This window comes from Bidens hawaiensis, unplaced genomic scaffold (assembly GCF_021521415.1).
Source record: "Bidens hawaiensis isolate Kalapana, Puna unplaced genomic scaffold, B.hawaiensis_p1.1 tig00034715_1, whole genome shotgun sequence".
Classification (NCBI taxonomy): domain Eukaryota; kingdom Viridiplantae; phylum Streptophyta; class Magnoliopsida; order Asterales; family Asteraceae; genus Bidens; species Bidens hawaiensis.
Window position 1 is genome coordinate 29,965 of NW_027505334.1, and position 13,631 is coordinate 43,595.

The following is a 13,631-nucleotide window of genomic DNA, read 5'->3' on the forward strand; positions in this document are numbered from 1 at the left end:
TTAGGTTCAGTTAGAACCTCAAAGTGTTGATGTTTCTAAGTAAATATAACTTTAAATAAGAAAATGAAAATATAAATCATGATATAAAAACATTCAAACTTGTATATTTGTATAACAGTAGCGGTTGCAATCGCTGCGGGGCCACAAAAATGTCATAGAGGGTCATTCCATAAAAGTGATAAAACTATGAACATTTGAATATATTGAGCCTTATAAAATCACACTAGTCAAATCTGTTATATCACTTGCAAATTGCAATGAGCTCTTTAGTGAGTCAAAGAATGTTTTAAACCGTTTTCATATAAGACTGAACTTACTAGTGAAAACTGATGTATCATGTATGTCTTCTTAAGCGTGTATTTCCAGTGATCGTTAAAGAATAAAGAACTCGGAAGAACAATCCACGGTTTAGAAGCAGTTGGCATTGAGAACGAAGTTGGATACTTGAATTTGAATTTAAGAACAAACTTTTGTACCAAGTCCTGTACTCGAACCTAAAATCAGCCAGAACTAGGAGCACCTTATTAATGCATTGATGCAGCTGTTGGTGAGCCAAATAAGTTATTAAATTCCCAAAATTAACGAACAACCATGATCAAGCTTAGTTAAAAGTTATGCAGTAGAGCGCTGAGTGAGTCGTGGTATGTTATGTAACTAATATATGCTATGAGCCTATTAGTCCTTAGGTATCAATCATCTAGCATTGGTCCAAACACATATTCGAAGATGTTCATGGAGAACACAAACAATATCAGCGAACAAGTTATCAGGGCGAAATACGATAAGTTTTAACTACAAAACTGAACAACTAAAAACACATTGCATTACCAGAAACTGGCAATTTAATTAAACAATAGAAACCTTAGCTCCCGCTTCTTCAAGCTGCTTCTTCGCGTCTTCGGCTTCGTCTCTCGACACGCCTTCCTTGAACTTCTTCGGCAGTCCTTCAATCAGCTCTTTCGCCTCCTTCAGCGCCAGGCTCGTCAGGCCTCTAACGGCTTTAATCGTCGCAATTCTCGCATTACTCGGTACATCATCAATCACGACATCGAACTCCGTCTTCTCCTCCACGGCCTCAGCCGCCTCCGCTCCGGCGCCACCGGGAGCGGCGACGACGGCGGCAGGAGCGAAGGAGGCGGCGGTGACACCGAGCTTGTCCTGAAGGTACTCGACCAGAGACTGTGCCTGAGCTAGGGTTAGGTTTGAGATTTCATCGCCTAGCTGGACGACTTTCTCCTCTGCCACGGCGGCGACTGGACGGAGGAGTGTGGACCGGTGGGTGAGTTTGGGGGTTCGGTGGCCGAATTCTAGGGTTTGTTTGGGGGAAAATTGAGTAGTGGTGGTGGCGCGTGGAGGATTAGAGAAGGCGCGTAGAGTGATTGTGGAGAGTGTGGAAGATGATGCCATTGAAGCAGAGAGTTTAGAGAGACTGAAGAAACGATAGGATAAGAGGATTGACAGGCTTGGTTGATTTTTTATAAACGGCTTATCGGCGTCAATTTAATTTTACGGATATTTTCAGAAGACACCTTGATGTTTAAATTGATTTCTAAAAATGCCTGTAAAGTTTTCATGACGGATCAGTCGGTGATAGATTCAAGTCATTCAACATTTGTGAGCCGGTTCGAATTTTATTTTTTACTTTCAGTTTTCTTTTAACTCTTTCCGGTTTAGCAGGTCAGAAGAACCTATGATCGATGGATTGATGGGTTAAGTGGGTTGAATCGATAGTTGGCTAATATTAAAGTTTTACTTGAGTTATGACATTTGAACATATGATCTGGTTTTTTTTTTTGTTGAAACGATAAGTTTTTATAAACATTTAAAAGAAGACTAGCAAGTAACTAATTGTACTCACACAACTACATACATAAAATGACCAAATCATCATTCACTTCTAATATGATAGATGTATAATCTAGGTAAAGATTAATTGAAGTTTTTTAAGAAGTTTCTTTTGTTACTTTTCTATTTTTCCATGTAGAAAATATCTTATGTTTTTATTTATTAAATATAGCTAAATAGTAGTAAAATATTTGTGTTAAATTTCATTTTTATAGTATTTAAATTTTGTGTATCATTTAAATATTTTCAAAGTTAGTCATGACGATATCTAGTTACTGAGTCATGTCTAATCATTGGATCTTAAAAGGAATGAAACCACGCTTATGTATTGATAACTTGCAAAAAAGGTGGTCTTTTTAACCTGAGACTCGTGTGGTAATTAGATTTAAACCTGTGGTTTCATGGTTCTTATTGGTGAAAAAATGTAGCATGTTTATATAAACACCAATGGTGTACATGATAGAATAACATTGATAATGTTATGTATATAAATCTTAGTGCAAGAGTATTAGTGTTCTCCAAAGCAATCTTCTAGTGAGATTGCACAAGCGTATAGCCTGTAGGCATTAATTAAATAGTATAAATCAATAGAAATGCATACTCCATCTGCACACAACTCTCACCATCTCCGGCGTCTTCTGCCATACCAATAAGCAAATGCAGCTATCGACACCGCCGCCACCACCCCAGCTGCTGCATGCCACGGGTACACCGGTTTCTCTAAATCAACCATCGACATCGAACTACCCACACCAACTATTGGCTCCACCAGTTGTTTCTGGCTCAATGCCACCACAAAACCCAGACCCTGCCGTTCGAGCTCACTTAAATCATCAATAGCCGGTTTAAGCCTCGTCACTTTAGTTATTGCCTCATACTCTTCTTTACTCCCGCCTTCCAGAAAAGATCCAACTAGATGACCGTCGTGGACCCAGTAAGCACCGAAACTAGTTCCTGAAAAATCTCCAAAATGAACGACTTCACCCAAATTTTCTCCATAAAACTGCCACGAAAAGGAGAACACTCTAGAATAGAACAATGGCAGGTAATCGAATTCGGGTGTTGTATCTGGTTCCATTATTGCAGAGACAGCATGACGAGCTGATTTTCTGGCAGCATCAACATGCTCAAGTCGTCGGATTTCTCCATAAATCTTAACCGGAAATGATGCCACATCACCAACTGCATACACGGAGTTATTACTCGTTTGCAACCGGCTGTTTACTTTGATTCCACCTTTCTCTAAAGTAAGTTGACCTTCAAATAGACTTGTGTTTGGACGGATTCCAATTCCTACAACCACCAAGTCAGCAGGATGATAGCTTCCATCCTTCAGATTAACTCCTGTAACCTGCAAACAATCAATTTTGTTATTAAATATATATTATAAAAATTGTAAAAATTTACAAATAATGAAATTAATAAGCTTTGAGATTTACCTTCCCCTCGGGGTCAATAACAAATGATGACATAACTGTGCCTTTGACAAAATTTACACCCTTAAGACTTATAAAACTCTTCATAATAACTTGCAATCTTTGGAGTGAATAAACGGCCCACTACAAGGATGAATAACAGTGCTTCAAGTTGACTACAACTTATATAAAGAAAACAATTAGGTTTGGAAAATGGAAGTGCTTACTGCAATGTGGCTCAGGAAACACCATTGTAACATTAATCTTATTTATAACCAAGGATGCAGCAACCTCCATTCCAATGTAGCCACCACCAATAACCACCGCATTGCCGCCGGTAGAGGCTTGCATCACGTCAACAAGCCTGGTTGCATCAGCCAAATCACGCAGATGACATACATTTTCAGCATCTGATCCGCTTACACCAAACTCTTCAAGCTTCAAAGCCTATAATAAAGCCATAATATAGTTTTTTAAGGTTCATGAAATAATATAGAAGAATAATATTGTTTGAGAACCGTTTTTAGTACCCGAGCACCTGTTGCAATGATAAGATACTTGTAACTGATTGTTTCTCCTGCAGCAGTTACTAGTGTATTGCGTCTTACATCAGCTGACTTTACCCGAGTACTGAGAATCAGCTCAATTCCTGAAATATTTTTGCATTAGGTTTTTATCTTTTCATTATCAGGTCCGTTTGTTCATCAAACATAGTATCAGAACACTTGTTATCGATTCATGAAAAACATTTACCATGTTCCTTGTACCACTTAGGTGTTAACCTCTCTTCCTTGGCGCCTACGCAAGTGTGAAATGCAGGGAGACGTGCAGGATCTGTGTAAAAAAATTACAAAACATGAAGTCAACTTGTGATTAAATTGCATGGAAGTATGCTAAGATTGGATTTTAAATTAAAAAAATAAAATAAAAAGTCAACATTATATACCTTCTGGAAGTAGAAAGCCTTTGCTGAGTGCAGGTCTCTCATAAGGAGCCACCTGCAGATTATCAAGATGTGTATTTAAGTAAACCAATACATGAATTGCTTGTGCTTTTACTATCATGCATTATTGTCCTAAAAGTTTACACAAATTTATGTTACTCTGAATTTTATACATGCAAATGCCAGGATCCAAATAAATAACATTAGCACCTCAGTTTAATGTGACTGTAAAAAACAGACAAGCATTGATATTTCAAACCCGGTTTTGCCAGTTTCATCACTGTATAACATTCTCCAAAATGCACATGTTGTTGAACCAAATTTGAATTCGGCTCCATCCATTAGTTAATATTGCATAATTTATGGTATAAACATAAAGGTCAGCTATACACACACTATAATAACATAACTATAAACCCTAACTTGATTTTTTAAGGGTTTTTTTTTCTATGAACACGCAAAAAGAGTCTGATGTCTAATACCACACCCCGTCTAACGTCTAAAGCTATCCTCTATGGTGAGGGGCTTTGAAGCCCCTCCCCAGTGCCACGTCAGCGCCACATAACCACCGGAAGCTTCAAAGCCCCAACCAATAATGCCCCGCTGTGGTTTAATGCCCATTGGCGCCCATATATATATATATATATATATATATATATATATATATATATATATACATATGTATGTGTGTGTGCGAGAGGTTGAGAGAGGAAAGTGAGGGGCCCCACAAAATTTCCTTAACCGCGCCGGCCATTGCAACGGCCAAATCTTCCGCGCCCCTGGTCCAACGGAGCCCCCCTATGGTGTTCCGCGCCCAACGGCGCCCGCCACACCACCCAACGGAGCCCCATAGCGACCAGCCTAATACCACACCGTCTCAAAAGCCGTTCTGACAAAAAAATTTCAAAGCTTGACCGTCTATGGCTAGAACGATCGTCCGAATGAGGTTGGACTATCGTTTTGACCAAATAATTTTTTCAAAGTTTGACCGCCTGTAGTCAGAATGGACGTCCAGATATTGGACAGACAGCCGTTCCGACCAGTAATTTTCAAAGTTTGACTTTTTTGGTCAAAAGTGTTGTGGAGTGCCAATGTGCCATTTGATAGTGCGAAATCAGATTCGTGGTGTAGCTACAGCATGACCCATAAACATATCATCCAATCGACAATTGTCAAAACTTATAACCAAAATACTTATGAAAATCAAAGTTAATGTGCAAATTCTAAGGTTCCACAACAGGCAAAACAACAAAAACTTGGCGTGCAAGAAAGAAAAAAGCCCAACACCAATGATCAACTTAAACAAACACAAGGATCAATTATAATCAAAGAATTGACAATACGAAAATGGATGCAAAGAGATTTAAGTGTGTGAATTACAAAAGTATTGAAATTCAATGTAACCGAGGATGGAAGAGCTTACAGGTTCGTCGGAGATGATGCAGAGTTCACCATGAGCAACACCTCTGTTGGCGAACTCAAGAGCTGCGTAACACTCCTCCGCCAAAGATCAGGTTTCGAACATGAGACCACAAAGATCACAAGTCTCAACCAATATCTCGTGTTACTGGACCAAATGGTCAACTGAAAACAAAACAGAGCAAGGTAAACAATAAGTGGGATTCATTGTGAAATGTTTCTTGACAGATGCTGTTAGCGTATGAGACCCACTCTGTTATTACATCCACATTATAGGTAGTTTTTTATTTCGGATGTCACGCCTTGCACTAACCAATGTTTTGGATATTTTGAAGACAAGATAAATGAATGGCTGAAACATTTATTGCTTGAATTTCTCTTTAGATTTTTCATTAAACCTGAAAATATTTGGATTCAAAATTGTCATATAGCTGATTTAAAATAAGTTAAATAACATACGTCACACAGTAATTTACAATTGTAAAAATATAATGAAAAAAATATTAAGAACTAACTCTCATTCATATTATTTCCAAGAGAATGCCACCTTATGGAAAGCTTGGAGGAAAAACTAGTATTGTCCTTTTTCTGCTAGCTTCAAAACAAAGCGTTAGTCGATTAAGGCGGCAAATGGGTTATCCAGAAGAAGTGGTGGACAAATGTGCCTGTGGTACAAACTTTCAACATAAGATAAAGAATGGGATCAATTGGGTGCCTAGGGGATTGTGATTTGTATAAATTAATTACAAAAATAATATTGAGATGTGATTATTTGGATATGAAGTGGTGTTAAAAGAATTGAATATATTTGCTTAGTATATTATGTATATAATGTTTGTTTTAAAATGATTAATAAGTCTGATAAGACCATGTGTTGTAGATGATGGTTAGTTAATCAAAATTAATGTTATGTCACTATCATGTAGATGGTTGGGTATTAACTATCTACCATAAATCATGTGTAGTCAAGGGCGGATTTAGGTGGAGTTTATGGGTAGCCCGGGCTACATCAACTTTGTCGACGAAATGCAAATATTTAAGGTTTTTAGCATTCTTAAGAAACCAATATGTATATTATATTTATCATTTTAAAAACATTATTTGGAAGCAATGAGGTGGCTACCAATCATCACTATAAAGTGCTTGCTGTGTAGTGAAAAGACTTTAACTAACCGACTTTATAATCATTTTGGTTTATATAAATATATTGGTTGGATTAAAATATTTGTTCTCATGTGTTGGGTTTAATTGTGATCCCCCACATTGAGTCCATTTGCTCTTTATTACACTGGCGCTCCAAGGAATTGAAGATGAGTTTTGCGCTCATTCATTTAGGTTGAAATGGTTTAAATGCTTTAAAGAAGGCGAGGAGGCAGGGATTGACACTCCACACCTCACCACAACACATGGTCTAAAAGTAGTAGGATTAGATAATTGTAAGTTGGTATTGGAATTTAGGATTATCATGAGCCAGGAGCCATGTCAATGAGTTTGATACCGCATGCCTATTGTTAGTTGTGTTTAATGTACTCTAGTTTGTTATCATAGTATTAATGGCTCATGATTTAAAAAATCTCCATGTTTGGGGTCAAAGACAGACATGGCTTGATTTACAAAGTGTATCGTGAATCACCCAATAAATAAATTTGTCTTAACTTTAAACATAATCAACAACTCAAATAAATGTTAACAACCAATCTTTTTTAAAGCATTTAAACCATTTCAAGGGTTGGGGGTAAGGTGAAAGGGGTGAAAGAGTTTATTCGTAAATATGGGATTGACTTTGTAGCGATTCAAGAGTCTTTACTTACGGCTGATTCTAGATTTGATTTTGATATTCTTTGGGCTGCTGGGGATTATGGGGTGGACTCGGTCTGTGCTAGTGGGAGATCGGGTGGGTTGATTAATATGTGGAATGTTCGTAAATTCATTAAGGTAGGATCGGTGGAGGATAGGAATTTTTTGATTACTAGAGGGACGCTGGTTGAAGATGGGTTGGTCTTGAACTTGGTTAATATGTATGCGCCTCAAAAGGCTAATGAGAAAAAGGCCTTATGGGAGCGGTTGATTGGGATTATTCAGAGGGGAGATGGGATGTGGGTGTGTATTGGTAATTTTAACTCTGTCAGGTGGAAGGAAGAGAGAAAGAACTCTAAATTTAATAAAGGCATGGCAAAACGATTTTAATTGGTTTATTGAGGAATCTAATATGCAGGAATATATTATGCAAGGGAACAAGTTCACCTTTTCATTTGGCACTGGGAATGAATGTAAATTGAGCAAAATTGATCGTGTGTTGGTGTGCCAAGAGTTTTTTAACAGATGGTCTGGGGCTTGTTTAGGGGCTTTACCGCGGGTTTTGTCTGACCATAGCCTGTTGTTGCTTTCGGTGCATGATTCTAACTTTGGAGCTAAACCTTTTAAATGGTTTAACTCTTGGTTAGAGAGGGATGGGTGTGAGCAGGTGGTTATTGGGGCCTTACAGGGCTCTTATGGTAATGGTCCAGCGGATGTTATGCTTCATAGGAAGTTGGGTGCGGTTAGAAGTGGGTTGATGTCACACCCTCAAAATCCACTAACGGAGTTTTACCGTCAGAGGGTGTGAACTACCAGAATCGGAATCATTAGTTATAATCAAACCATAAAAACGTTTAAATGAAATTAAGTGCGGAAGCGTAAACCAAAAGGCAAAAGTTGCGTCACGCAGGACGACTTAAAACTCAAGTAATAATAGTTAAAAAACATGTTTGCATATCAGAATATTCAAAAACCATGCATGATCCTATATCGCGCGCCCGCCTCGGCTACCTGAGAATAACATACTAAAAGTGTCAACACTGGGTTGGTGAGTTCACAAGTTTATATAAAATAAAGCGTTTAGCGTTTGCGTTCAGCGTCTTGCGTTCAGCGTTTTGCGTTCAGCGTTTTGCGTTAAGCGTTACCAGATAGTGTTATGTCAATTATATATCTATAGGTAGCTAGCCTATAAAACAAGTATTACTAAGTGTTCGACACCGAAGCTGACTGTTTATCAATTGCCTTGCCACCAGGTCTATCCCGACCATGGTATGTGTTTAGCCAAGATTACACCCACTCGACCTCCAGTCGAGTTTAGCGTTGGGTGGGGTTTGTCAAACCCAGTAGTACTACTCAACAATGACTCGCTATTATCCAATATTAAACGGTTCGATGTGAATGAAGGACTTTAGTTATTGCGTTTGCCACTTAGTCTTTACAAGTGATATATAATCTATATTAACAAAATCTTAAATGCGTTTTCGGAGTATGTTATCTCCCCAAGTGAAAGCGTTTGAAAACAGTTTAAAGGGGTAAGTGAAACTCACTGTTTGCGAAGTATTCCCAAAATAATTCACCAAGATGCGCGTCACAGAAAAACTCTCTCTAGCGTTCTAAAACAACAAAGAGATTTTTTTCTAAGTGTCGGAATATTATCGAGTCTCTAGACCCGGCACATAATACCTATGCACACAACATGTTTCGTGTTTCGTTTGTGAATCGTGTGTGACTTTAACAAGTGTATTTGTGATACGTTACATGTGTGAGCAATTATTTACGTGTCATGTATTCATAATGTACATCACTAGCAATTACTCCCCGTAAGGGCAATTTGGTCAACACATAACAATTAACTAGCAATTATTCCCCACGAGGGCAATTTGGTCAAATCATGACAATCAATTAGCAATTATTCCCCGCAAGGGCATTTTGGTCAAAACACGACAATTAATTAGCAATCATTCCCCTCAAGGGCAATTTGGTCAAAACACGATAATAAATTAGCAATCACGTTGTTTCATGCAACTTTCACAAAATTCAGCAACTAGTTTCTTAACGACAGAATTCTACTTGAAAAACTAGTCTATCCCACCGATCATAGCATCACAATTAATTTACCAAAAATCATCACAAAAGCATATATGTCTCAGGTTTCCAGAACATATTTTATTATATTTTTATTCCACATAGGTTTCTCACAATAATCAAATCATTACAGCAAACTCATAACAGTCAAATTCATGCGCAACAGAATGTTATTTGAAATTCTCGTTAAACGAAAAATCCAATAATTGCAAGACCACTTGGGTTAGGTTCCTAACTCAACAAGTCAACTTTCAGAAGTGGAACCAACCCAATTGGTCTCGTAGTTCATGAGATATAACATTTACAAAACAACCTAACAGCAGGTCTAACAACTCAGCTTTGCACAACGTTTTTGTAAAATCATAAAGGTTAACTTTTACACGTCCAAAAATTGCAAATTTACATTCTTTAGAAACTAGACTCAACCTAGTTTACTGTAGTATCAATTATCTCAACCAATTTTCACATTTACACCCTGTTACAGTCAATTGAACATCAACAACACAATCTGTCCAGAAACTGTTTGCATCCAAACTCAACATATTAACCATCTATGGACCACAAATCATTCATATAACATTCTAGACACTATAACCACTATCCATGCATATCAATTACACCATACACACATGGTTAGGGTTTTATTTGATCTCAAACTCAAAGACACAACAATTAACATGCAATAGCACCAATACTAGCTATCAATTCAACAATCAATACATCTTTCAATCAAAACAAGACACATGAACACCATCACATATAAAAATCAGACCTAGGGTTTATAATTAACCCATTAAAATCGAAATTAAGCATAGAGGATGCATATGATAGTTGTTTATATCTTCCTAACACCTTAATCTTCAATCAAACTTGAACAATCTTGATTGTATGTGTGTATATGAGGCCGATCGCAAGTAGGGGGGGCTTAGAGCTGCCGTTGGGTTTGGGAGGGAGAGAAAGAGAGGCTAGGGTTTTAGCTTAATATTATTTAATAACAATCATGTTACATCTAGGTCCCTCCACTTTCAAATGTTACTTTTCTAGCTTAATTAACTAGTTCTAGCACATTGAGTTAACGTTTATAACAATGTTATCACATAACACATAAGTCTAACACATAATTATCACATAATTATTGTTTTGGCGTTTTTCGTTTATTCACCAATCGTTTGCGTCAACTCGTTTGCGTTTCGGTGCAAATCCCGAAAGACTACACATGTAGTAAGTGTCAAGCGTCATTTAAACCCTAGTTTAAATGTAATGAGGTGTGCGTTATAGATTCAGTGATCTTTAAGTTTGAATTGACGGAGTTGAGTTAACGGAGTTAACCTGAAATTGACGATTGTCACAGTTGAGAGATTGGTGGAAAAAGGTGTCTAATAAAGAAGAAGAACATTTGGATCTGATTAAAAAAGATATTCAAGATTTAGAGCGCTTAATGGAGACTCGGGATTTAGAGGAGGAGGAAGTTTGGGTTTGGGAGGAGGGAAAAAAGGAAATGGAGAACATGTTGATTTTAAAAAATCGGGATCTTCAGCAGAAATCTAGAGTTAAATGGGCTTCTTTAGGGGATGAGAACTCGGGGTTTTTTCATCGGTGCATCAAAGGGAGGAGGGCTGCCAATGCTATTCCGGGGTTGGTAGTAGATGGTTCTTGGATCTCTAAACCACCTCTAGTTAAAAAGGAGGTTTTGAGATTTTTCAGGAATCATTTTAAGGAGTATTACTTTCACAGACCCGTTTTTTGTTGTGATTATTTGAAACAGGTCTCAGAAGGAGGTATTGGGGAGCTTACAAAGCCGTTCTCTAAGGAAGAAGTTAAGGCGGCGGCCTTTGATTGTGGTGCAGATAAAGCGCTTGGGCCGGACGGCTTTAACTTTAGGTTTATTATGCACTTCTGGGCGTATTTGGAGGAAGAGTTTATGAAGGTGTTTGAAGAATTTTATCATTCTGGGGAAATAAGCAACGAGTGCAGCTCTTCTTTTATTACTCTGATTGCAAAAACTAAGACGCTTATGGGATTGAAGGACTACAGACCTATCAATCTTATTGGGGTTATTAGTAAGATTATTTCTAAAGTGGTTGCGGCTAGACTGAAGAAAGTTATTGGGGAGGTGATCTCGAATCCGCAACCGGATTTTGTGAAGGAGAGATACATTCTTGATGGCCCTTTGGTGCTTAATGAGGTTATTGGGTGGGTCAAGAAAAATAGAAGACAAGTATCCCTGTTGAAATTAGATTTTGAAAAGGCTTACGACAACGTGAGTTGGGAATTTCTGTTAGATGTCTTGTCTCGTATGGGTTTTCCCCCGAGGTGGTGTATGTGGGTGAAAGGGATTTTGCATTCTGCTCGGTTGTGCGGTCTTTGTAAATGGTTCGCCTACGTTTGAGTTCCAATGTTAAAAGGGACTTAGACAAGAAGACCCATTATCGCCGTTTCTTTTCCTTGTTGTCATGGAGGCTTTGGCTTGCTTGTTTGCTAAAGCTAGCGATTTGGGGATGTTGGAAGGGGTGAAGCTTCCGAATGGCGGTCCAGTTGTGTCCTATATGTTTTATGCTTATGACGCGCTAATTTTGGGTAAATGGAATGCAAACAATTTGTGTGTGACGAATCACATTCTGCGGATTTTCTACTTATGTTCCGGCTTGAGAATTAACATTCACAAGTCGGTGTTATTTGGGTTGGGGGTGGCGGAAGAGGAGGTTAGTTATATGGCGAATTTTTTGGGATGTAAGATTGGGAGATTGCCTTTTATGTACTTAGGCGTTAAAGTGGGAGCGAATATGAACCGAATTTCAAATTGGGATCCGGTGGTGGAAACGATTCAAAATAGATTATTTTCTTGGAAGTATAAACTTCTTTCCATAGGTGGGCGGCTTACTTTGTTGAAGGCAGTTTTAGCTAGTTTACCGGTGTACTACCTCTCTATTTACAAGGCACCGGTTACCGTGGTTGAAAAGATTGAGAAAATGATGCGGAAATTCCTTTGGGTGGGGTGTAAGGAGGGTAAGGGTATGCATTGGGTGTGTTGGGACATTGTTACAAAGCCTAAGAAGGAGGGAGGCTTGGGTATCACTAAACTTGTTGAGGTAAATACGACTTTGCTTGCTAAGTGGGCGTTTAGATTTAAATCCGACGTTGAAGGTATGTGGAGGAGGGTTATTGAGTGCATTCATGGAGGTAGGAATCGGTGGGTGTTTCTTCCGATTAAAAACTCTATCCCTGGATGTTGGAAGAATATTGTTAGTCATTTGGATAAGGTGGTTATAAACTGGATTTCGCTGAAATCCCAAATTCGAGGCAAGCTTGGGAATGGGGATTCTCTTCGTTTCTGGTTGGATTTATGGCTGGGCCCGGTGCCGTTAAAAGACAGATGGCCAGGGCTGTTTGGATCGGACAAGAAGAAAAATGATAAAGTGGGAATGCGATTGATGCAGGTCAATACTAAAGCTGTGCTGGCAGACTCGTGGGTGATGGAAACGAACACTGTACAGACCATTTCTGAAGCGCAAGAGGCTGTCTTCTTGCTCTCTCAAGTTAGATTCGCTGGGGGAAAAGATAAGTGGGTTTGGGAACCTGATAAAGATGGGTTGTTTAGTGTTGCGGCTATTAAAAAATGGTTGGGAGAGGGCGGTTCTACAAGGCCTAATTCGGTTTTGAAGTGGGAGTCTTGGGTCTCGATTAAAGTTAATGTCTTTGTTTGGAGAATGATCCTGGATCGTTTGCCGACCCGTGATGCGCTGGCTAGAAGGATGATTAACATTTTGAACATGTCTTGTCCCTTGTGCGACACAGGCTACGAAACATTGCAGCATCTGTTAGTTGATTGCGGTGATTCTTTTGGAGTTTGGAGCTTTATTTGGAAATGGTGTAGGATAAATGGAGGCATGTTTCGAACAGTTAAGGATATTATGAATATGGACTTTGTGGCTAACGGTACTAAGTGGAAGATGAAGACTTTAAGAGGTATCTTGATGGTTTCTTGTTAGGTTATTTGGAACGAGCGAAATAAGGAGTTTCAAGGTTCGTCCTCCCGGGTTGTGGACATGGTGGCGAGGGTGAAAGTGTTATCCTTTTTTTGGTTTAAACATCGAACTAGGTACAAAAATGTGGTTTGGAACGATTGG

The 13,631-nt window shown here is 38.6% G+C and overlaps 1 protein-coding gene and 1 pseudogene across 2 annotated transcripts; both read right to left on the reverse strand.

Moving 5' to 3' along the window:
- Positions 1 to 735: 735 nt before the first annotated feature.
- LOC143612507 (large ribosomal subunit protein bL12c-like) lies at positions 736 to 1,480 on the reverse strand. Its single transcript, XM_077086477.1, has one exon. It carries the CDS (start codon positions 1,405 to 1,407, stop codon positions 847 to 849), a length of 561 nt encoding a protein of 186 aa, XP_076942592.1. The 5' UTR covers positions 1,408 to 1,480; the 3' UTR covers positions 736 to 846.
- Positions 1,481 to 2,246: 766 nt separating this feature from the next.
- On the reverse strand, positions 2,247 to 5,711 carry LOC143612500 (monodehydroascorbate reductase 4, peroxisomal-like; annotated as a pseudogene). Its single transcript, XR_013149953.1, has 7 exons — positions 5,627 to 5,711; positions 4,207 to 4,258; positions 4,014 to 4,094; positions 3,791 to 3,909; positions 3,488 to 3,707; positions 3,285 to 3,404; positions 2,247 to 3,196 (listed from the first exon to the last, which is right to left on the reverse strand). The product of XR_013149953.1 is annotated as a monodehydroascorbate reductase 4, peroxisomal-like (transcript).
- Positions 5,712 to 13,631: the final 7,920 nt, after the last annotated feature.